At 39.0% G+C, this 25,924-nt stretch overlaps 1 protein-coding gene across 1 annotated transcript in view; it reads right to left on the bottom strand.

Moving 5' to 3' along the window:
* Positions 1-25,924, bottom strand: part of LOC102425104 (serine/threonine-protein kinase TNNI3K) — a 285,729-nt gene that overhangs the window by 29,970 nt on the left and 229,835 nt on the right. The window contains exons 23-24 of the mRNA XM_023751739.1: positions 22,246-22,305; positions 18,684-18,853 (exon numbers count right to left, since the gene is read on the bottom strand). Coding sequence (XP_023607507.1) covers positions 18,684-18,853; positions 22,246-22,305 — 230 coding nt within the window. The remainder of the gene's footprint in view (positions 1-18,683; positions 18,854-22,245; positions 22,306-25,924) is intronic.

Here is a 25,924-nt window from a genome sequence, read left to right as displayed (position 1 = left end):
AGTTACACCAAACTCTTCACTATTCTCCAGCTGTGCCACACAGGTTTCCATCTCTCTCTGCCTTTGCCCCTGGTGCTCCTTTTCCTTGTATTCCTTCACGTATACCATATTTGGAAAACAATAACCAACATCTTAACATGAAGTTTGTTATCAATTATTTTACTTTTATGATTCAATATTTTTTACTCTATGTTGATCTGATAAAAATAGTATTGAAGAAAAGCGTGACCCTAACTGGTTTGGCTCAGTGGACAGAGCATCGGCCTGCAGACTCAAGGGTCCCAGGTTTGATTCCGGTCAAGGGCATGTACCTTGGTTGCGGGCACATCCCTAGTGGGGAGTGTGCAGGAGGCAGCTGATCGGTGTTTCTCTCTCATCGATGTTTCTAACTCTCTATCCCTCTCCCTTCCTCTCTGTAAAAAATCAATAAAAAAAATACATTTTTTTTTAAAAAAAGAGAAGCGTATAAGATTCAGCTTGCCTGAGCAAGAAAGGGCTGCTTTTTAAAATATATACATGAAAAAAATGTTCATTTGGGTAAAACCGATATATTACTATTATTTTTATTATTATTATTTAGAAAAAAATGTATTTAAATTAGTTGTTTCTCAGGCACTTGCAATCCTTTTTATTCTCATGTAGTATGCTAGCATTTAGCAGGCACATTCACAATTAATTATAGTTTTCTTTTCAAGGATTACAAGGGGAGAAAAATTGAATCCTTGAAAGTCATTTCTCCTGATTCCTGTCATTTTCATGTAAATAGCTTCTTGGTAGAAAACATGCAGCAACTATGACTTTAATCCAAATGGTAGCTTTCGGGGAATGGTCAACATTGTTGAATTTGCCAAACAAGTTGTGTAGATAGGTGAGGAAAAGCTACAAGAAACACCTGGGTAAGGCAGTTATTTAAGAGAAGAACGAGTGTCCTAGTACCTCAGAGAGAGTAAGTGATAGAAAGAAAAAGAGAGTGGCTGAATTAGGATTCTGAAATCCAGGCAGGCATAGGCTTTCTCTTCTCAGCCTCAGGAAGGTGTTTATCCATGAAACAGTGGACTATCTCTAGTTTAAAACAGAACAACATACACTTTCACAGGGTGATATTAAGTCTTTTATATGTATTTTCTCCAATCCTTGCAAAAACCTAGGTAATCTTATGATATCTCTTTTAGTAAGCTCAGGCAGACCCAAGTTCACACTGCTCCTAGGAGGCAGAACTGGGATTTGAACACAAATATCTCTGGCTTCAAGGTGCATACCCCTTTCCAGTGTAGCTCACCAATTCTCACTTCCATGACCAGAAGATCCTCCTCCTCTTTCTCAGCCTCTCTTTTAAGGGACACTTTTCCTGGTCCAGGTTCTGACAAATTAAGTCACTGTCAGAAGACCTTTGATTTCTTGCTAAAAGGATATGGGACAGAAAAACATGTTGGTACACAATAGACCCCTTTGCCTTCTTTAAATGGAGATATGATAACTGGAGCTGTTGCAGTCATTTTTAAAAATATTTTTTATTGATTTCAGAGAGGAAAGGAGAGGAAAAGAGAGAAACTTCAATGATGAGAGAAAACATTGATTGGCTGCCTCCTGCATGCCCCACACTGGGGATCAAGCCTGCAAGGCGGGCATGTGTCCTGACTGTGAATTGAACCGTGACCTCCTGGTCCATAGGTTGATACTCAGCCACTGAGCCACGCCAACTGGGAGGTTGCAGTCATTTTGTAACCATGTAGCTGCGAACATGACAGAGACAGGCCCACATGCTGAAGACAGTGAAGGAAAGAAAATGAGCCTGTCTTCTACTGTCTGACAAGCAGCAGAACCCTTGCCCTTGACTATCTCCTTCCAAAGTTCTTACTATGTGTGAAAAACAGCCACTGTTTTATTAAACAACTATTCATTGAGTTTTCTGTTACTTTTTGCTGGAAACTTTCCTATAGGATACATTAGTGTTAGCTGAAAGCTGATTGAGTAGGTATTAGATAACTAATAATGTATTGAGTAAGTAAGGAAGAATATGAGCTCTCTCCTTCCCAGTACCTATTCCTTATCTTGACAAATCTGATGGCCCTGAAAGCATTTCTCATTCCCCTTTCAGACGGATAGGAAAGGCTGGCTCTCCGGGTCCAAGATACAGAAAGTCAACTCCAGAGACTTTCCCTTCCTAAAAAATCCATTTAGGAAGTTTTATCATGAAATAGGTTCCTAGATGTTCCATTTTCCTTTTAAATATATAGAGAGTAAAAGAATAGAATCCTCCTATAGTAGTGATGGCGAACCTCTGACACCTCTGACACGCGAACTCATTTTTTTGGTTGATTTTTCTTTGTTAAATGGCATTTAAATATATAAAATAAATATCAAAAATATAAGTCTTCATTTTACTATGGTTGCAAATATCAAAAAATTTCTATATGTGACACGGCACCAGAGTTAAGTTAGGGTTTTCCAAAATGCTGACACGCCGAGCTCAAAAGGTTCGCCATCACTGTATGGAGTAGATCATTCAGAGGGATAACAGGAGCTCAGGAAATTGTGTGCAGTTGGATAATTCTCTGTTTACAACTTTCTCCCACAAACCCTGTTAAATTCACACCATGTGCCATTAATGAGCCCATGCCCAACTAGCTCTCCTTATCTTTCATTCTATGTTTCCAGTGTCTTTCTCTTCTGTATGGATTCATTGCCAGACAGTCCATAGCCAGTGTTCTTCTTCCTCCTTAATTTCACTGTTCTTTCCAGAGTAGGACAAATGGGTGACTTCTGGACCTACCTCCACAGACAGTGGGCCAGTGGACTATCTGGCCATAATCAGTAATGCCTCCTTCTGTGTTTACATGACCTAAGAGTCACATGACCATTATTGTATGTATCAAATTGTGTTATAAACACAGTTGGGGTCTGTCATTCATTCTAGATGACTTAAAGAGAGGAAAGGTTATACTATGTATTCCACTTGACATCTCCAGTGTCTAGTGAACTCCTGGCACTGTAGATATTTGTTGAATGAATGGTTGTCTGACTTACTGAGAGAGGAAAAAAGCAAACACTGCTTCAATTTTCAACCTTGGGCATCCCAAAGGCACTCGAGTTTCTAAGTCTCAGAGTCCATGTGACTGGATGACTAGCTCATGTGACACTAAATTAAAGTACCATATTGGTAGGGAATGCCAACATAGCCGAAACAAGTATTTCTTAAATCTCACCAAAGAACTGTGTTTCTCCATGTCCTTGGTGTCAATGAAACCTAACGTGGAGCAAACAACAACAACAACAAAAGACTTTGCATTAAAAAAGTGTGCATTGATTAAGCCATTCATTCATTCAATATACATATATCTACCAACTTACTATGTGCCAAGCATTGTGATAAATATTAAGACTGCAAAGATGAAAGACAGAAGACTTCAAGCAATATAAAGTGTGTGTGTGTGTGTGTGTGTGTATGTGTGTGTGTAAGGGGTCAGGTGACATAATTATAATGATCATAACATAGTATCTATGCCCTGATGTGATATGCACAGAATAAGACAGCAAAAAACATGATGAGTGTATAACCAGGTGTGGGGATCTAAGAAGACTTCCTAGAGGAGGAGATTTTGAAGTTGAGTTTGGCCTTTATTGAATCTTTCTTATATTTGTATGTTAAAGAGATGGGGGCAGTAAAAAAGTCTGACAACCACTCTTGTCATGTGTGCTACCTGTAAGTTTCTTTGGACGCACATTTAAAGAATTCCTGGAGAGTGCTTGCTTTGAAAAGTTCATACTGGGTGATATGGGACCTTGCAATCAGAGCCCTAGATGACATCTGTAGCTAAATTAAGATAATGTCTTGTTCAACATTTCTTTCGACAGATTTTCTTTAGTATAATGTACCATGCCAGCTGGTGTAGAGGTATAAAATTATTTTACATGGATGGGTCTCCCCCTCAAGGAACATATACAACATAGACATAATACTAAGTCAAAAGTGGTAAGTCAATTAAAATGAGGAGAGAAAAATCTTTTATCAGGTGGGAGGATGAGATTAGGAATCCTTCTGGGGAGCAATGATTCGACATTGGAGGGGAGGTTGAATCTAGAAATACAGAAAGAAGAGGGACAACATTCTAAATATATTTGAGCTGGAAGGGGCAGGGTCCATAGAGACTGGCCAGTCCTGTGCTGCTTACATTTTAATGCACATTCACATCAGTTAAAATCCTGTTAAAATCTGGGTTGTGATTCAGGAGGTGCCTCTGGGACCTGGGAGTCAGAGTTTCTAACAAGGTCCGGGGTGAAGCCGAAGCTGCTGGCCCATGGGCTGCAGCTTGAGTAGCCAGGATCCAGCTCATGTGCTTCCGTGTGGATGAGAATCTGAAACCCAAGGCAGGAAGGGCCGTGCCCACGTCACACAGCTGACTAGCATGACAGCAGCTCTCTCGGGCTGCAGCAGCTCAGCAAGCAGTGCAAAGCCCGTGGGCTTTGGAGTCAGGCTGATCCAGGCTCAACCGTGGCCTTGCTGCTTACTAGTTGCAAATCCTTTTTGTGCTCCAGTTTTCTCATCTGTGGAATATTGATAAATAAATCTTACCTTGTAGAAGACATGGTAAGTCAATAATATGACTGGCATACACGAAATGCAGAGAGTGTCTGAACATGTCATATGTTTTCTTTTGGGTGAGGTTAATATTGCCATCAGTGCAGGTGGACTTATCTCAATCATGTCTCGTCTAGGGCCTAGCCTGTGTTGGCATTCAGTGACACGTAGGGGGGCAGTGAACATAGGTGCCCAACTAAGGCCAAAAAAAAGAAGATTTCCCCTTTTTCTATATCTCTTTGGAAGAGGATGCAGGAAGGTAAACATATCTCCACTAGTGAATTCGTACCTCTTTGCAACTGAGGCCTTTAAAACATCCGTTCATTAATAGAAAATACTCAGCTAATATCATGAATATTAATGGTGGATGATTTTCATTCCACTTTAGTTAATACAGGAATTATGTTTTTTCTGGGCACACACATTTTTTTCAGGCTGTATTAGCTTCTTACCTAAATGTCAAACAAACAACAAAAAACACTTCAATCTGTTAGTTTCCAAGGAAAGAATAAGAAACTATGACTTGTGGAATGTCTTCTTTAACAGGAAACTTCCTGTTTCCAACGCTAGCAAGCAAAAGGAAGGATGCTGCCATTTTTGCATTGTATGAGGGTTGGATTGAGTCCACGTGGGAGCTACCAAAGGAGGGAAGAAAAAGAAATCAACGAGGAATTAAACCCGTTAAACTGTGTGGCGCCATTGTAAGAGCTGCTTCAGAAATCTATTTAGAAATCATTGCTTTTGTATCTGAATCATTACAGAGACACAGCATCACCTACTTCTTATTACTGCAAACATAGCAACAGTTGCCATGCTGGCGAGAGATTCACAGCACAAACACTGGAGTGAGGAGGGAGCTGGGCTGGGCGAGCTGGAGTCAGGCTGTGGAACAGCGCTGGTGCTGCTGCCTGCACAGATTTAATTAGGCCGGCTGTTCTCTTGGTCCCCATGCTGTGTCCTGTCAGACATTTCAGTAAAAGAGAAGCAGTCTCAAAAGCAGTGTTTTCGGACCAGGTCTTACTTTCAGTCTACACAGTAACAGTCACTGCCAAAGGCAGGATCTGTGTGCTTTGATGTGCATAAGAGTGGGTGTAGGCCCTTGTTTTGGTTATGAATGGAGAAAGGGACAGGGTCTCTCTTCATTTCCGGGAATGAAAAACTCATAAAACTCTCATCATTAGAAAGTCGGGCTACTCGTTGTCCCAATGTCATTTCATCTAATTGGAAACTGAGAACTGTCACCATTTATTTAGTCGTTTGCCTCTGGCGAATCTTTGCAGGTTTCGTTCTTGTGGCTGGGAATTCGTTAATTAGTATTACAAAACGCTTGAAGAGGGAAGTATACTCTGGCTGGCCCTTTGGGTTATGAGCGAGCCCATTTCGGGTTGCTAACAAGCACTACTGAAGGATAGAAAAGAACAGGAAATTATAGCATCCGAATAGCCGTGGCAAGAGCTGCATCTCATTCTCTCTCAAGTGCATATGTTGTAACCTAGATGTGTCACTCACACACTCTGCATGCAAAGCTTTATGCTACAATAAATGCAGGTCCTTAAAGCTTATTAAAAAAAGGTGCCACTTTTACACACAGAGGGCTCTTCTCATATCTTCACTTTTATTAATTTCCCATTTTTCATTACTTTCTCTTCTGAACAGAAGTTTGTTTGATGTTCTTCTATTTTTTTACACTTTTTTTTCATGGAGAAAGCCTGTTTCAAACTAAGGGTGGTTTTAAAAGTCAAAGAACTGAAAAAAAGGAATGACATTTTCCACATGCCCTAACTTTAAGGTTGAAAGCCTTTGTTCAGTGTGAAATCTCCAAACCTTTCTCCTTTCTAGAGCAGTCAGAAGGGCTGGAGGGCCCACACGAGGTTTGTCAACTGATTGCTAGGTGGCGCCAGAGAGCAAAGCAACCAGAAAATAGCCACGATATTGCCTTAGGTCTACATCAACTAAAAGGGAGTTCTTACATAGAGCCCTGCAGCAATTCAGCACAGATTATTTCCAATTCTGATGATGTTTAGGATACCAGCAGCATGAAAATCAGAGGGCACTACCAATCAATTTATAGTCTTCTTTTTATTTTTATTTTTGTGTATATGTGTGCATACAGGAATTCTTTGCTTATTTCACTGTAGTGCATCTAGGTCTGTGATGAAGAGATTTTATGTAAATATAAATAGATAACTATGCTTAATTTTTGCCTCCATGCAAATAGTTATAACTTCCTGCAAGATCCCTTTCCACTTTCCTTAATTTACCCTCCTTATTAGCTGACATTAAGGGACATAATGAGAAGGTGTACCAAGTTCTTTCATACCCTCATATCAACATGAATAGCTGTTTTCTGTACCAACCCCATACCCCATGATATTGAGATTTTTTCTGCTTTTGTTCATTAGAAAAAATTACGGGCACCTCAAGAAGATTTGAGCTTAAAAAGAAAGAGATAAAAGGCAACTGGCAGGCATTATGGCACTTACTTAGATTCTCACTGCTTTCCTTTTGCTTTTATATTTTTCCAGTGCAGACCCTTAATGACCTAGATATCTGACCTTCAGCAAGTGAGTGTCGCAAAACATTTTACATCCCAGAGGTGATAACTATCCCAGGATAAGAGCTGTCTTGTTCCTAGATTAGGCAAACCATGTCTAAGCCCTCCTCATTATATAAACAACTAGAGGTCCGGTGCACAAAATTCGTACAGGGTGGGTGGGGGTTCCCCTCAGCCCAGCCTGCACCCTCTCCAATCTGGGACCCACAGGGATTGGGCCTCAACCGGCAGTCGGACATCCCTATCACAATCCGAGACCACTGGCTCCCAACTGCTCGCCTGCCTGCCTGCCTGATTGCCCCTAACCGCTTCTGCCTGCCAGCCTGATCACCCCCTAACCACTCCCCTTCCAGCTTGATCGATGCCTAACTGCTCCCCTGCCAAACCCATTGCCCCCAACTGCCCTCCCCTGCCGGCCCTGTCACCCCTAACTGCCCTCCCCTGCTGGCCTGGTCGCCCTACGCAGCCTGCTGTTCAGTCATTTGGTGGTCCCTCACTAATGCCCCTGCTGGCCTGGTTGCCCCACGCAGCCTGCTGCTTGGTCGTTTGGTCATCCCTCACTAACCCCCATGCCAGCCTGGTCACCCCACGCAGCCTGCTGCTCAGTCATTTGGTTGTCCCTCACTAACCTCCCTGCCTGCCTTGTCATCCCACTCAGCCTGTTTGGTCGTCCATTCGGTTGTTTCAGATCTGATGGCCCCTGGCTCTTTATATATAGAGAGAGATGTGAGTAAGGCCTATATAACTTGAGTTAGTAAGGCAACATGTTCTACTAGCTCAGAAGACATTGTTGAAGGAAGAGTTTGATACTAATTTGATGTGTTGGTACACACTGGGGTCTTTTTCAAAGTTGACAGATGTCATATTTTTAATAAGTATTTAATAAGTAAAGAAACAGTTTAAAAAGCCAAAGATGCTAAGTTTTTAGTGTTTCCTTAAATTTATAAATACTAAAATTATTCATTTGCAGAATCAGCTAAACGATTCTGGGCTTTCCTTATGTTTATGAGTTAAAAATTGAAGTACTTTTCTTTATTTCCAGTTTTAAAAAACTCATGACATCCTCATTATTAGACAGTCTATTTGTTGCCCCAAAACATCAGCTAAAAGGTTATTTTAAAAATACAGTAAATGTAATTGACTACTGTAGTAGAGAATATATTTATGAGCAAATGGAAAAAAGTCTAGTTTTACTATGTGCTTCATAAAGAAATCATACTGAAATAGAGTTAGCCTTAAAACTGGTCCCCAAGTGTCTAGAGGGAAAGAGTTTGTCCTTTTATATATTATAATTGGTTTTTGCTGTTTTGGAAATATGGCCAGGGAGTCAGGCTAGCTTCCAGAGACATGATTAAAGAAGATAGAGAGGGCAGGGTTAGGCCATGGCATGCTGGTGAATGAGGCAGCAGATGTGGTTTGTTGTGCTCAGGTTAGGTCTCTGTCAGTGCCGGCAGCTGATTATAAATATCTGTATGGACAGGCATAAGCTGAGGTAAAGTGGCTAGTATCAGAGGTAGTCAGAGTTAGAAGGGAAATATTCCCTGCATAGACTGAAAGTGCACTGTGCTCCATTGGATGGGGCCCAGCTTTAGAGTGAGGTTCTTCAGCACTCTGGATAGTTCCCAGCTGATTCTCCTCAAAGCCAAAACCAGAGGCTAGAAGTTCCTGCTTCTTATACAGTGGGGTCTTGACTTACGAGTTTAATTCGTTCCGAGACCGAGCTCGTTAAGGAGCTCGTTAACTCAAATTACTCTGTCAACTCAATGCAAAAAATCGACCGAGAGACAGCTGGTATCTCAAAAAACTCGTTAGTCAGGACACTCGTAAGTCAAGGCCCCACTGTATAGATGTTTCAAACGTGTTGGTTAAACTTATTCTCCAGAAACAGTATGGTATGATGAAAACACTACCAGGCAGACCCTGAAGCAACTATTAACTACCATTTTCCACTATATGATCTTATACAAATTACATAAATTATTTGAGTTCCACGTTTTTCTAACCTGAAAGATGAAAACCATGAAGCTTACTTAATAAGATTGTTGTGAAAATTGAGTGGCCATAATGTTTGTAAGGATTTATCATGATCATTCATTTCTTTCAAATATGTATTTAGCACCTATCATGTGCCAAACAGTGTTCTTAGTATTGGAGATACAGCATCAAAAAGGAGAGAAGTTCATGCCTTCCCGATGTTTACAGTTCAGGGTAGATACCAATAAAATGGTTGGCTAAAACGATAATTCCAGATGGATGTAAGTGCTATGAAGTTGCTCTCCTACTGAGTCTTGTTGGTCTAAAGCTTGAATTTTATTGAACCACATGGGGAAACACAGCATGGGCCCAAGTAAAGTGGGAGGTCAGATAAGAAATACCAGAATAAAGCAAAAGTTCTCAAAGAACAACCCCAGGGTGAACCAGAAAAAATTAAATCCATTCTAAACACAGAGATGCAGAGGATAAGTGTCCTACTTCATCCTTGGATTCAGAAAAGGTGAGAAAATTAGAAATAATGTATTTATCCTGAGAAGTTTCATCCACAAGCCCACACAGATACAAGTTTTAAACCAAAAACATTACTACACATGTTTCGTAAGACCCCAAGTTGAAGTTTGAAAGTGTTTCTGAGAAGCTAGTTTCCCTAGATAATCAGCAAAAGCAAATTATTTGTGAAGTCAGGTACACCAAATAAGCAGGGGGGAGAAGGGGTTGCCAGATATAAAGTTTGAAGAAACATGAGCTCAAAATACAAACAAAAATCTCTAAATACATTATGAAATGAGGAGCAAGAATGAGCAGAAGTAACAAACTAAATAATTAGATTTATAAAGACTGCAGTGGTTAGAAATATCAGATATTCAAATATAGAATATAAAATAAATATATGTGAATAAAAAAGCAATTAAAAGTACATGGAAAGAATAAGACATTTTCAAAACTGTCCAGTCAAGTTGCAAAAAAATTTAAACTTCTACCAAAAATAGTAATTAGAAATTAATTGAAATCATATTAGATCTAACTACTGAGAGTATATGTGAACTGGAAGATAGATTTGAAGAAATTACCAGGAGCAGCATATAGAAAGTATAGGGTAGGAAACAAATATAAAAGACATTGATAAATTTGAAAAATAGAGTAAGAAAATCTAAAATACTTCTAGATTTTCAGAAATAGAGAATAAAGAATATGGGATAAAGAAATATTAGAAGAGGTAGTGGCTGAATATTATCTAGGATGTATGAAAGATGCCAATTCTCTGATTCTATGCACCCAACAAATTCAAAGCAAGAAAAGTAAATTAAATCTATAATTATTCACAATATAGTTAAATTGTAGGATATCAAAAAAACAAGAAGTTCTTACAGCAGTTAGAAAGGGCAGATTGAAAACAAATAGAATCGCAAGTGAAACATTAATAAAAACAAGTCAGAAACATGTGGGATGGATCTTGAAGGTGCAAGTCAGAAGTAATTAAACAGCTCAAATCCTATATCAACTAAAATATATTTCATGACAGGAGGAAAATATGTTTATTTTTTTTAATCCTCCTCACCTGAGGATATGTTTTTTAAAAAGAGAGAAAGGAGAGAGAGAGAGAGAGAGAGAGAGAGAGAGAGAGAGAGAGAGAGAAACATCAATGTGAGAGAAAAATATCCATTGATTCATTGGTTGCCTCCTGTACATGCCCCAAACAGGAATAGAATCTGCAACCTAGGTATGTGCCCTGATCAGGAATCGAACCCACAACCTTTTTGGTACATGGGGCGATGCTCCAACCAACTGAGCCATCTTGCCAGGGCTCAGATGTTTACTTCTAACAGAGTTATGTTAAATAAATTTTTAAAGATACATTTGAAGAAAATGAAAATTATCTAGGAGGAAGGTGTGAAATGTAAGCATAATTATTAATTACATAGTAAATATGGGTCAGTCTAAATAAACCATAACTGTATAATATAAGTAAATAATATCTATGATGTGGAATTTTTTAAAATCATGATTAAAGTAAGGACAGAAATACAAAATTCAAGAGGGAATGATGTGCAACTAAAATGTTCTAAGATATAATATAATTTTTGTTTGGGAGTAGAACAAATATACTGAATATAGAATGTGTTAAATAATGTGTTAAAGTTTCTAAGGTACCCACTAAAGAATAGAAAAATGGAGCGCATATTCAAATAATCCAAAAGAATACAGACAAACAAAAAAGGATAAGGTGAGAAAAAATACAGAGAATAAAATAATATGGTAACAATGAATTCAAATTATTTCAGCAATCACAATGAATATAACAATCAATATGACAAAAGGTGTATAAGAACCTCACTGAGAAGATTATAAAATCTAACTAAAATATGTTAACGAACATCTAAATAAGTGTCAAAATATACTGTGTTCATGAAACAGGAAATTCAATATAATAAAAATGTCAGATCTTCCTATATTGATCTATAGTTTTAAAATATCTAATCAAAATCCTTTTGTATGTGTGTGTGTGGAAAATGCAAGCTGATTATAAAATTTATATGGAAGATGAAAAAAACAAGAACGGTCAGGAATAGTCAGGATGAGACCTATTCTACCAGATGTCAGGACTTGCAATTAAAAGTGTGCACTATTGGCACAGGGGTAAATAAATATCCCTGTGCAACAGAATAGAAAACTGAAAAGAGAGCTACCTAAATGTGGACCCTCGATATAGGAAAGAACTACTACTACAGATCAGTTGGGAAAGGAATGCCTATTCTTTTTAAGAAGAAAGGAAAAAATATTCATAATTATTACTTCATGTTTGTTCTTCATCCTGTTCTCTTTATATCTGAACTACATCTCCATCATCTGCCTCTTCTTTCTTAACTATCTCAACTCAAAGCAACCTCTCCTTTTATAACCCTGCTGGGAATTAATGTCAGTCACTTCTCTTCTCATACATTCTATACTTTTCTTTATTAAAAAGAAATAGGTGGACAATACGCCCTAATGATGAAGAAGTGGGGTGGAAAGAAGCTTGAGTTAGCTGGTGGTTCATTGTTTTGGACAAAAGGAGATTTGAAATTGATAGAACTGTAGGGATCAAAAACTTTCATAGCCCAACTAATGATTCTCCTAATCCTATATAATAAAAGCCTATATAAAAAATGCTAAGTGTCTGGTCAGCTGGTTGGCCATTCAACCAATCAAAGCATAATATGCTAATGATATGCTAAGGCTGCTCAACCGCTCACTATGACGTGCACTGACCACCAGGGGGGCAGACGCTCTGACCGGTAGGTTAGCTTGCTGTTGGGGTCTGGCTGATCGGGACTGAGTGAGATGGGCCAGACACACCCTGGACCCCTCTCAGGTTCCTCTCAGCCCCGATCATGCACCGGTGGGGTCCCTCAACCTGGCCTGCATCCTCTCACAATCCAGGATCCCTTGGGGAATGTCAGAGAGTTAGTTTTGGCCCAATCCTGCAGGCCAGGCCTGAGGGACCCCATTGGTGCATGAATTCGTGCAATGGGCCTCTAGTTTTTTATAAATTAAAAAATTTAATATTTACTACATACAGTTAAATCATAAAGAAGATATTGTAGGCACCTGAATAAAGCAGAAAAGAAGAAAATTTCTGTCGTTATTTATGAGTTAATGGGGAATTAAAAATAATTACAATATAAAACAAAATAATGTAAGTGCATAAAGTGGCACAAAGTGCTGTGGCCCTTGGAAAGGCCCAGGTGGGGATGAGGTAGCCCCAGAAAAAGCTCCCCCATTAAGCTGATTGAGCTAATACTGAAGGCTGATTAATATTTTGACAAGGTAGAGAGGGGATTAAGATTTAAAATTAGAATAAAGGAATAGGTTGACAGTAGGTAAAGCATAGGGCCTGAATGGAAAATGGTAGAACTTTCAGTTTGCCTATAATGTATGTCACCAGGGATTCTATTGTTCTTTTGTGCAGGAAATTCTTTATTTTGTAGAATTGTCCAAAACATTGTAGAAGTTCAACACTCTATGTCTCCAGGGCCACTAAGCATCACTAGCACCTTCCTAGTCATTGGGACTACCAAAAATGCCTCACACGGTTCCCAAAACCCCAGAATGCATTTGAGTAGCGAGTGTCCCTCTCTGACTAGCACGGGTGGAATGTATGATGCTCCGTGGGAGTTAAAATGGAAACATGTATCATTGACCCTTTGGGGTTCCAGGAAGAGAGACTTGCACTTAAATTTTAGAGGCAATGGCGAATTATTGATGGTTTTAAAGTAGGGTAATGTCATACTTCAGTTCTATAGAAGTAAGAATATGCTGGCAGTAAAGGGGTAAGTGGATTAGGACATGGGGAAGCTGGAAGGGGAGAAGAATTAGAGACTTCACAAAGGAAGCAGATCAGTCACGGTCGCACATATCTGGGGGTTAACTGTGTGCATGAGTGATGGATGTGTGTATGATGTGTGTGTGTGTGTGTGTGTGTGTGTGTGTGTGTGTGTGTTAGAGGGAGGGAGGTGGGAGAGAGAGACAGAAAAATAGGACAGAGTTGAAGCCATGAAATCACAAGAAAACTCAAGAAGGGAGAAACAAGACGGGAGGAGTTTACAGAGATCATGAACACGGTGCTGAAACTTGATTGTGGTGAGCTGGCAAGAGAAATAAATTTGGGATGAAGGAGGGTTTGGAAGAAAAGAGAACATTTAAGGAGGCAGCGGGAAGTTTCAGTACAAAATAGCACATAGGAGAGGTGGTATTAAAAAGAGGATATCTGACCTTCGGCGATAAGGAGGAGACACTACTGGTTTTTATTTGATAAATATCTGCTCCACAACAGCAAATGGACCCGATCCTCTCATGACTGTTTTTTTTTTCTTTTTCTTTTATCATTCCTTCTAGGAACATCAGTTTCATGATGCTATCGTCTTACTCATTTGCTGCGTTCCGGAAAAACTGTGTGTACATTAAAATTTTATAACTTATATTCAACTTTTATAAGTTGAATTGAATTTTAAGTGCACTATGCAAGGTTTCTATTTAAAGGAACCCTTTGATGGGCCCTTTTGTAATGTGGGAAATTAATTCCAAATGTATGTGTTTTACGGTTCCAAACTCCGCATCTCTGGTTTTCTTCTCCTGGACAGCTAACTAGGTCATAGCATTCTATTCTCAGAGCCCCAGCCCCACACAAACACTAATTGGTTTTCGCATCTGAAAGGTTGTGCATCACTTTGCCATTTCTAAATTTACATGATATAATCCAAGTACAAGATGGGAGACTTCAGACCTTGCGGGAGGAGCAAGTGCCACATGCTTAGTTTTCCAAATATATCTAGAGACACAAAATATTTTAAAAGAGGCAGAACTTCAGGCATGCCTTCCTCAATCTCAGATTTCACCAATTTGTCATTTCAGCAAGAATGACTGAATTCCTTTTTTTTTTTTAATCCTCACCTGAGGATATTTTTCCATTGATTTTTAGAGAGTGTGGAAGGGAGAGGGAGAGACAGAGAGAAACACCTACGCGAGAGAGACACATCGATCCCGCACGCCTCCGACCAGGGCCGGGAACCTGCAACTGAGGTAAATGCCCTTGACTGGAATCAAACATCAAACCTGGGACCCTCAGTCCACAGGTTGATGCTCTATCCACTGAGCTAGACTTGTTAGAGCAGAATTTCTATTACCTGTGGAGCAAATATCTGATACATTTCCCATCTTGACATTTATTTTATAAAGGAAAATAATCATCACTAAATAAAAATATGCAAACAAACAACCAAAACCCCCCATCAAATAAAGAATTCTATAATTATAGGCTGCAAACTTCATAACCAAAGTTGTAACACAGAAATGTACCGTTTTAAAGATAAGTGTTGAAGGCTCTGAGACCCGAAACTGGGAACATACATTAGTGAGAACTCCAGGCCAAATCTTGTCCTCATTTTTTTAAAGCATGATGCCAGGCTAAAAATTACACTTTGTGTGATTTTAATGAAAGTTAGAATGCCTCTTAGATCAGAGGTTACTAGTACATTGCAAGGACTTTGGGGAGAGACCGCCGGGTAATCAGCCTTCACAATGTTCTCCTTTGGTCCCAGCTGCTGTTTCACCTGGGCTCCCACTTTTCTCTTCCATTTATTCTATCAGTTGCATCCCCTTCCCACAGAGTGACTGGCAGGCTAGCAGTGTAGCATTCTCTCCTCGCATGTGTCTCATACTCGGATGTATATTGGAATCACCGGGGAATTTAAAAGATTCTGGTGTCTGGGTGTCACCCCCATGGATTCTGGTTTAATTGGCCGTGGGCATTGGTGCCTGTAAAAGCTCCCCAGGGATTCTAATGTAAAGCCGAAGCTGAGAGCCACTGTCTTCCAGGCTGTTAAACTCCTGGCCCTGCTGGAGTTAGTTCATCAGTTCGTGCATCCTCAGGCTCTTTGACTTTAAGAACCTATTGATCTCTTGTCTCACTTGCTCTGTCTTTCATATACTACACAAGCTGAAAAGGCAGGCGTGGGAGGAGTAGCTGAATTCTTTCTCTGACCCAATTCCAGAAGAAACTGGAAGAAGTCTAGCAGATATAAGTAATGGGAAAATATATCAAGTATCTGCAAAGTGCCACTTCCTGTACCAGAGAAATTCTGAAAGCATAGGAGAGTCCTGGGTGAGAATTCCCACTCTGCCTCCATAACCTTAGGAAAGTTGCTTACCCTTTCTAAGCCTCAACTTCCTCATCTATAAAAATTGGAATACTGTACTCCCTAGGGCTCACTTAGATGATTATTCAGTGTTTAAAATAGTACCCAGCATGCAGCAGATGCTCAATAGTGATAGCCACTTAAATGAAACAAATAGAGAAAACAGTTAAAGCTTGCTCACTGATTATGCCCCAAATTAATAATAATTATGATTTATAGAGACAATTTATCCAATTTTTTAATAAAACTTAACATTTATTATATATTGGCTTTATGCCAATCACACTGCAAGGTACTAGGGATATAGTTATGAGTAAAAGATATTCTTACCTTCGTGAAGCTTACACCTTAGCTAAATGCTTTACCTATTCTGGAGTTAATTGCAAGCAGTCCAAAGACTGAGCTTGCTATAGGGAAGGTACAACTAGCAAACTGATCTTCCATGTACACTCACAGCAAATGCTTAGAGTGTACCAGGTTGTTAAGAGAAATTTGAATCAAGTAGACAGACAAACACTTATTAGAGTTCCATAACAGTCGTGAAGGAGGGTATAAAATACCTTATGAGACTATCAAAAGCTGCATCTTAAAAAATGAAAAGGGTTTTCCCCACCCCATTCAAGCAGTTTTATGAGGAGTGGTAGACCTCTCTGGGTTCTTGAAGGTCAGAGAAGCTGTGTTCCCTCCAGCACAAACTCACCCAATTGGGAGTGCTACTGTGTCTCCCATGATGTATAGTTGTCTACAAACTATAAGTTGTTTGACTTGCTTGTATTATAGGAACTTGTATCCTTTGCTTCGGTCTTCTGGTATCTTTCCATCGATCACTCCTGTGACAGTACTGCCTCTCCCAATAACAATCCTGAGAGCTGGTAGGTAACTTTGCCCAAGGTCACTGAGCTGGTAAATGGTAAGGTTAAGCCTGAACCTCCGACGTGTCTGATTCCACTGCCCATCCTCTTAACCTCCGCCTCAAGCAGACAGACCTCAGCTGACTGTGCTTTGGACATATCAAAATCTGACTGTTCAGAGGATTAATTTTAAAATCACAAGCAAAGAATAAGAAGATCAGATGGAACTAGAAGATGATATTGTGACTGAAACTAATCTAATCTTGGCCTGTGAGTCCCTTATGAAATTATGTGAGAGACTGGAATCCAATAAAGCCTTGTGTTCAGTATGCCCAGTTTTCAATCAAACTTGCTGATACTTAATCTCATGACATTCCTAGATTAAAGGCTTCATGATTCTCTTCAAAGCTGCAGCTACAACTCTTTCGTTAGACCGGGAATATAACAACTGCGGCTAAAGAGGCAACAGTAGCTGTTTGTAGATGGTGTCAGGTCCTTGCTAATCTTTCTCCACCTTAATGATAAATATTTGTACTCTGATGACAGTGTGTGTGAGTGCACATAGGTAACAGATCATGTGTAAATGCTCTGGAGTTCATGTGGAAGGACAGAGATTTTAAGCCAGTCTTTTCTGATTTTTCATGGGTTGTAGTGCACACTTTCTAGGGTATCTGTTGGGCTCACAGTGATTGCCTCTTCTGTTCCCCATCCAGAACAAGGGTCCCTGGCCACCATGTTTATATTCATGAAATATGACCATACCTCCACTTCAACCACATTTGTTTAGACCAGAGGTGGCCATTATATCCAAAAAGGGCCAATCACAAACTCTCTTATGGCAGACTGCATTTATTCCTAATTGATTATGCTTTTTGTATCTATGCCCTTTGCCACATGCCTTTGCAGTTCTACCTACTAGACCAGTGGTTCTCAACCTTCTGACCCTTTAAATACAGTTCCTCGTGTTGTGACCCAACCATAAAATTATTTTCGTTGCTACTTCATAACTGTAATGTTGCTACTGTTATGAATTGTAATATAAATATCTGATATGCAGGATGGTCTTAGGCGACCCCTGTGAAAGGGTTGTTTGATTGCCAAAGGGGTCGCGACCCACAGGTTGAGAACCGCTGCACTAGACTCTAGTTTACTAGAGGGTGAGTATATTTTCTCTCCCTATTGATGCTGGACTCAGCTATGTGACTTGTCAATGGAAAGTCATAGGATACAAACTAAACAAAGGCTTTAAATGTGCATGTGAATTTGGGCTTGTCCCCTTGAGTTCCTAGTGTGTGCCCATGAAAAGAACATGCCTCAGGTATGTGCTGGTCCAAAGAGGAGGCGAGGAGGAAGAACAGACCTGAATTCAACCTCCAGCTCACAGTCAAGCCCATCTAAAACCAGCCCACAGACACATGAGCAAGAAAAAAATTCTATGGTTATATATCCTTGAGTTTTGGCTGAATAATATTCTATTGTATGGATACCACATTTTGTTTATTCATCTGGTGATGGATATATGTGTTGTTTCCATCTTTTGGCTATAGTGCTGCTATAAACATTTGAATACAAGTATTTGTCTTCAATTCTAATGGGTATATATATACCTAGGAGTGGAGTTGCTGGGCCATGTGATAATTCTAGAATGCTGACCTTTCAGTGCTCAGATCTGCAAAGAGAATTCTTAGTTCCTGCATAAAGAATTTTTCATTGGATTCTGTAAGATAAGCCCAGAATATTTTCAATAATTTTCCTTTGTTGCTGTAGCTAGACAATTCTTGCTTAAGCTAGAGTTAATTGCTGTTACTTGAAACTTAGAGAACCTAAACTAATAGATTATATATATATATATATATATATATATATATATATCCATAATATTATTTAAGAAATGGGCTCAAAAATTTCTCTTTCAAAGTTTGCCACAAGGGTGGTAAATCCCCCGTGACACTAATCAAATTGGGTGACTAACCTGATGAGATTCCGGAATCTGACTTGCCTCTCAGACTGTTGCTTAGATGACCCCTTACCTTTGGGACCAGGCGGCATAAGACCTTGCGTTTAGAGCATATTCCAATTCAAAACGACTCCTTAAAGCTGCCACATGGCTCCGGCCAGGTCCTCCTTTGCTCACCAGACAATCAGAAGAAGAGGAAGGAGAGAGAGACCCGCTGCTGTTACTCGATGCAGGAGACATCAGCTGAGTGAAGAAGGAGCAGTTTCAATTATTTAATAAATCCAACAGGCTTAAAGGCATAGGAGAGAATATGGCTTTATTTTAACCTTCTATTCTAGGATTTCTCATATTTTAATTTCTATTCCTCTCAGCTTGCTTCTGGCTTTTCCTTTTGGCCTCTGATGGCAACATCTGGCTAGCTTACTTTACTTTTGTGACCTAGTTCTATATTGAGAGCTGGCCCATTAAATGTATGCTCATTTTTCAGAAAACAGAGTAGGCTCAAATCAGATTCATGAAATAGATATTTAAAAGGTTATTATTTAATGGTTAAAAGATTTTCTACATTTTTTACAATGGTGATAAAATTCATGGCAGAGTCCTTTAAATTGTAGCTTAAAATTACTTTTACATAAAATTATTCCCTTTGCATAAAATGAATTTACACTTTTCCAAGAATGTGTCCATTTCATAAAATGAAGAATAATGTCTGGTAAGTATGAGGACTAAATAGAGTTGTGAAAGACTTTTTAAAAATAGTTACAAATAATTAAGCATAACTAGAAAACAGAAAAGTATGAGGAAAGAAAAGGAGAAAGATAAGAGAAAAAATAGAAGAGTAGTTTTCTTGAGGTTTTTACAACCTTGCTGCCTTGCTGTTTTTTCATTCCACCTAACCCACTCAGAACATTAGTGCTATTGACATCATAATTTCATAAGACATGTAGACGGTAGACTTTGGTTTAAAAAAATAACATATGTAAATTCTAGGCTCTTCATAGTAGCCACGACATTTCTAAGTAAAGCTCTGAGAGTCATGTGATGTTGGTGTTGAAACAAACCTTCAAACTCTTCAATGATCAAATTTCTTCGGTGTATCATTTTTAAGTCAGCTTGGTAGGCTGACGGGGACCTCCAGTGATGAGGAACTCACTGCCTCCAGATTTCTTTATTTATCTCAGGAGAGCTCTAACCATTAGAAAGCTCTTTCTCAAAATAAACCAAATCTACTTTTGCACTTTATATCCATATGTTGGCCCAAAGAAAACAAGGCCAATCCCTTAACCATATGATAGTTCTTCAGATATTTAAAGACAGCTGTTGGGCTCATCCTAATTTTTTCTTCTCTGGGACAAGCATCCCAGCTTCATTTAATTGGTTCTCAAATACATGATTTTCAATCTGTTCACCACTTTGATCTCTCTTTTCTAAAGTTTTTGTCCCAGTTTTAATTTTCCTTTTAAAAGGACATAACTGGGTATTATTTCCTTTGGCCATCTCAGAACAGAGATGTCTCTCTCAACTTTATTTTAAATGAAGATCTGATGAGCAGTGCCTTCTTGCCCTTGGTCTACCCGTGGTCGGCAAACTGCGGCTCACAAGCCACATGCGGCTCTCTGGCCCCTTGAGTGTGGCTCTTCCTAAGCCTTAGGAGTACCCTAATTAAGTTAATAACAATGTACCTACCTATATAGTTTAAGTTTAAAAAATTTGGCTCTCAAAAGAAATTTCAATCGTTGTACTGTTGATATTTGGCTCTGTTGACTAATGAGTTTGCCAACCCCTGGTCTAAACCACTGACTAAAATGTTGAAGGGCAGAAAGGATAGAGCCCTATGAAACTTCCATAAGTCAAGCCCCTTAAAGCTGATTATGGTCCATTAATTAGTGTAACCCAGTCCAGCAAATTCTCTTTGCATATTGTCCATAATTATTCATCTTCTCCACTAGAGGAGATTTGTGCTAAGAGGCTTGGTCAATATAACAAGACAAGCTAATTTAGCAGATCTTAGTATTGTCCCTGATTCTGGAATCTACCCTATGATCTACTTGGATATATCCCCAGGCTTGAAGCAATCATATTTCAAACATAAAGGTTCAAAGTGAGAGAGTACTTAGAAATCAAGTCTTAAAGGCATCTCTCCACACCCAACGCCTCTGGCTAATGCTTTCGTTGGTGGGGCATCTGCAGCCCCATGAAATATATGACTTCTCCCCACATTGTATGTTTCAGGACAGAGGAGAAGGGAAAGGACGTTTTATGCCCAAAGACTGAAGTTTCCTTCTACTACGTAAAAGGCTACCTCTTTAATGGAACCAGTTAAGAGTCATGAGCCAGAGTCATCACTGCAGATCACAGCAGGCAGCAATTGTAGACTAGAAAGCCTTTTCCACTAGACTAGATTCCAGTGACTATGTTGAGATTTTTGGGGGGGTGGAGGGGAAGAAAATATTCTTTGACTAGTTCCACCTTGAAATTTAGTTGTGCAATCTCAGGTTGATGCTGTTTCCCTCCACTTCATGCCCCTTCTCTCCATATGTGCGTATATATGCAGGCCTGTATGTGTGATGCTCATTCCCCTCTTCTATAACTCTCATTTGCATTTGGGAATATATTATTTTTGAATTAGTGCTCATGTTTTACTTCCTTGCCTATTTTCAAATGCTATCTCCTTACCAGGTGTATAGAAAATTGAGGCAATTATAGAGAAAATTAAAGCAAGCAGCTCCTTGATATTAAGGGAAGAAAATTCCATTAACCTGATTACCAACATATTTCACTTTGTGCAATATATGTGTAGCATAAAAGCAATGCCTCCCAATTAATGTATGCACTAATTATAGTGATAATTTTTCCTTTTCTCATTGAACATAAATGAACAATGGCTTAATATTTTAGCTTAAGTGTCACTATATGTAGGAACATGTATATAAAAAATTAGTTTAAATAATTACATTCTAACATATTTGTTATTATTTTCAAATTTCTACATATCAATATTTTTAACCTACGTATGCCATTTGCTTGCCTGATTGTTGTTGAAAGGGCCCCCAATTGACCCTGGATTTGCCTTTGTCCCCCTAGATGCAGTCAGTTCTGCTCCACCCTGGGAGCCTAATTAACAGGGTGAAATAGAACGGAGTTATGGACCCTCACACTCTCTTTCCATAAGCACCATTTACCTGAAAGGGCGAGGGCTAGGCCCTCCATCTTGCCCCAGGGTAAGGGCTACGCCCTCCATCTTACCTTGGCCACGTGCTTGGCAAGGAGCTTCTTCCGGGAAGTCTAAGACTCTGCTAGCCACACCCAGGAACAAGACACCAACTTGCGCCTGGCCAATCGGCAGAGCACAGTCCTTTCTCCTCCCCTTACTCCAACCCTCCCTATAAAACCCGTCTCTACGCGGGGTTCTGTCTCTTGGCCACTTGGCTTGCCGTTGTGTCGGTGAGTCTGGTGGACAGGGAGCTCAAGCTAGCTTGAAATACAGACTCTTATGCTTTTGCATCGGACTGGCTGGCTCCCTGATGTGGTTTCTTGGGATCTTGAAATCTGGGCATAACATACCTACATTCCCCAACATCCTTGGACAGTCAGGGCTTTTTTAATGAACACATTTCAGAAGCTAAATTTCTTACCTCAATGTTGCAGAGGCACTCTTCTAACTTGGTAACAACTTCAGAAAATTCAGGTCTTCCCTGTAAAATAAAGAAAGGACTTGTCTCCCCAAAGAATAAAAGAAAGGCAACACTGCTTGGATTTTAAAATAGGGTATTTGCATTTGTAAAGAATGAGATAAACAAAAATGTATATTTTTATTTAAAATACACTTGTATTGAAGTGTTAATTGAATGTTCCTTTGCTGTTCAGGGAGGGATGTTGAGTCTCCTGATAAGAGTTTTAAGTCAGAATTTGCAACTACATTCAGATAATAAAATAGTGGAAAAGCTTTAATTAGCTTTGCATGTTTTTAAATGGCAGTTTTTCCTCTTCAAAAGGAAAGAATAAAGTGAATGCTAAAAACTATTAACTATTTCTGTGCCTTCTACTGTCCAAGTCTCTATAGGAAAAGAATTGCTAAAGCTAATTTTATAATTAGCTTCACTTTTGAAAATACCATCTCAGATTCAAAGCTAAGATCAATAGAAAACTCACGACCATGTCCTATTTTATGGGTTTAAGATAAACTTTGTACCTTCAAAAAGTGCCATTAAAGACATTGTCCACTATGAACCTCCATGTCTGATGAGTTTGGTTAAACAAACATTTATCATAATCTGATTATATTTCATGTTTTGTTCTAGTTGCTAGGATTAGAAAAGTGATTAAGAATCTATGAAAAAAATTCTTGGAATTTTTGAAAATGTTGGTCTCTTCTGAAGAAATTATATACCTCCTTTGTCTGATCCTAAGGACTACATAACCTATCATTTCTCCTTTTATGAAACTTTCACTGCCGGGAGGTAGATAGCCCAATTTAACATTCAGGTGCAATAACCAACTAATTTAGATTTTTAGTAGAACAATTTCTCCCTTAATATCTAACTCTCCCCCGAGGATACTGCTTCTCCACAGCCCTCCCAAGTGGAAGCTGTTTTCTCTTGCATATTCCTTGTACCTCTAGGTTGGTGGGGGCTGCGATGGGGCGAATGTGGGTCTTTGTCTTCCTCACTTTCACATGCTTTCTCCTCTAAAAACTACCAGCTTTTCAGTTATTCTGTTGAGTCACACTCCCTCATTCTTTGAAGGTTTTAATGTCACTGCTCACTATCATGCTCTTAGTATTTCATTATCCACGTAGATAATTATTACAATGGCCTGACCTCTGGGTTCCTTGGTCTCTTCTTTTGCAATGATCTGATTCTCCACCTTCCCTTAGTCCCTTAGCTCCCTTGGTAATACCCCTAGGCCCTGTTACTAACAATCCTGGATGCCCCTCCTTGTACTCTGTCCTCTCAAGCTCCCTCAGATCACTCTCTGGACTCTATGTCCTTTTTTTCCAACTCACTTCTTCTGGAATCATGGTGCCAAAAATCTTTGACCACACAAACCATCTTATCAGTTAAAAAAAAACAACTTTTTATTATGGCCATTTTCAAATATACCCTAAAGTAGGAAAGAAGAGTACAATAACTCTCCCCATGTATATGTTATTCAAACTTAAAAACCATATTTCTGCTAATATTGTTCCATCTAGCAATCTATTGTCTAATCTATATTCCCTGATTTTTGTTGTTGTTGTTGTTCATTCTACTATCTTGTCACTGTCACTCACTCACCTCATTTTCTCTCTTACTTTGCTTAGATTTCATTGACAATGATAATCAGTCTCTTCCACACAGCCTCAACTCCCTTGTCTTATCATTTATTTTCCAGTAGTACACTACTGGAAAAATCTCCATGTTAATTAAATACATCTTGATTGGTCTTACTTCAAAATCATGACCCTCTAACTACAAGTGGACCCTCAGTACAGCCTAGAGAGCCTTCTACACATTTCTAGCTTACTCTCTCACACTCCACATGACTATTTGGTACCTTTCCCTCTTTCCTCAAACCTCTAGTTCCCACTCCTGTATTGACCACCACCTATGTCTAAACTCACATAATCTACTTTCACTTCTATTTCAATAGATGCACTTTGCTTACTTCTATCCAATTCCTTCACTGTGTACTAGTTCTTGTCTCTTCTAAAGGACATTGCTCTAACAATAATTCTCCCTTTTATTTTTTTGCATCATTGATGTTCCCTTTCTATTATTTAATCCTATCAACACACAGACATACTATAAATTCACCCCAGTTAAAAACAAATAAACGACAAAATGATAAAACTCTTGACTCCACTTCTTCCTCAAGCTATTACTCTACTTTTCTGTTTACCAAACTTGCTCTAAAGTCTTGCCTAAATTTACAGTTTCCTATTGCCTCCTTCTATTTGTCCTCTACCCCAATCAGGCTTTCTTCTATTACACTCTGCTGAAACTGCTCTTGTCAAAGACACAAAGACCTACCTCCTTATCATTAAATGTAATGGTTAGGTCTCAATGCCCATCTTACTTGAAACAGCAGTAAATACAAATAATCATTAATTTGTCCCTGAAATATCTTCATTTGAATTTGAGATCATTACTTTCTTATCATGCTTCTCCTCTCTCACTTGCCATTTCTCAGTCTTCTCTTTTGGTTTCACTTCCCTTTATCTTTCAATTTTGGCTTGTACCAGGACTCAGTTTAGAGGTCTTTTTTCCTCCCTCTATTTAGAGTTAATTTGTTGAAGATTTAATTCAGTCTCATGGCTTTAAAAAACAACTCCCAAATCTTTACATCTAGCCCAGTATTCTCCCTTCAACTCTAAACTTATCCATGCAATTTCTTGTATTCATAGTCTTTCCTACTTCAGCAAATGGAAATTCCATCCTTTCACTTGCAGAGGCCCCAAACCATAGAACAATCTCTGAATTCTCTCTGCTATACTCTTGCCTCTAATCTACCAGCAAATCATACTCACTCTGCTTCAAATGTATGCAGAATCTGAATGGACAAGTAGTATATATGTTGAATCAACCTTGCCTCATACAAGTATAAACTCTGGACAAAATGCAAAAGAAGCTACCTGAAGGCAGTAGAGTGAACAAACACAGGTAGATTCTGGAAGAAAGTCAGTGGGAAGTAATATATGCCTACATCAAAAAATATTGTAACAGATAAATGAAGTGCTCTAAGTGTTTAGTAAATGTTAAATTTCACCATTATTTTGATGCCCTTTTAATCCTTTAATGAAATATTAATACCATTGTAATTTGATGTTTCAAAAAAGGCCATTCACCTATAACGTTGTCACTGATTGATTAAAAAAACTTGAAGCAAATTGCAATAAAAATCCTCCACCCATATGATAAGATAGTTTGAAATAAAATATAAATAAAACACAAAATCATTCATCTTTATCATTCACTCAATAAGTATTTATTGGAAAACTTCTGTACAACAGGGACTGATCAAGGCACTAGAGATAGAGCAGTCGAATACAATAAATCCCTGCGCTTATGGGGTAGACATTCTATGAGGGGATATAAACAATAAACAAATAAATATAAAAATATGTATTAAGTCACTGGTGATAAGTTCTATGGAATAAATAAAGCAAGAAAGAGAGTAGACAGAATTAGCTTGGGGGCTCTGAATATGGTGGACACGGTGAAGGTGAAGACACTGGTCAATCCATGTGGAGAGAATGGCAAATGCCAAGTGCCTGAACGATGGTGTGCTGGGCCTGAGGAAGTTGGCTGGTCAAGTACTAATGCGTGTGTCCTG

This window comes from Myotis lucifugus, unplaced genomic scaffold (assembly GCF_000147115.1).
Source record: "Myotis lucifugus unplaced genomic scaffold, Myoluc2.0 scaffold_25, whole genome shotgun sequence".
Taxonomy (NCBI): Eukaryota; Metazoa; Chordata; class Mammalia; order Chiroptera; family Vespertilionidae; genus Myotis; species Myotis lucifugus.
The sequence above is the reverse complement of the archived record's forward strand: the minus strand, read 5'-3'. Positions and strand labels throughout refer to the sequence as shown.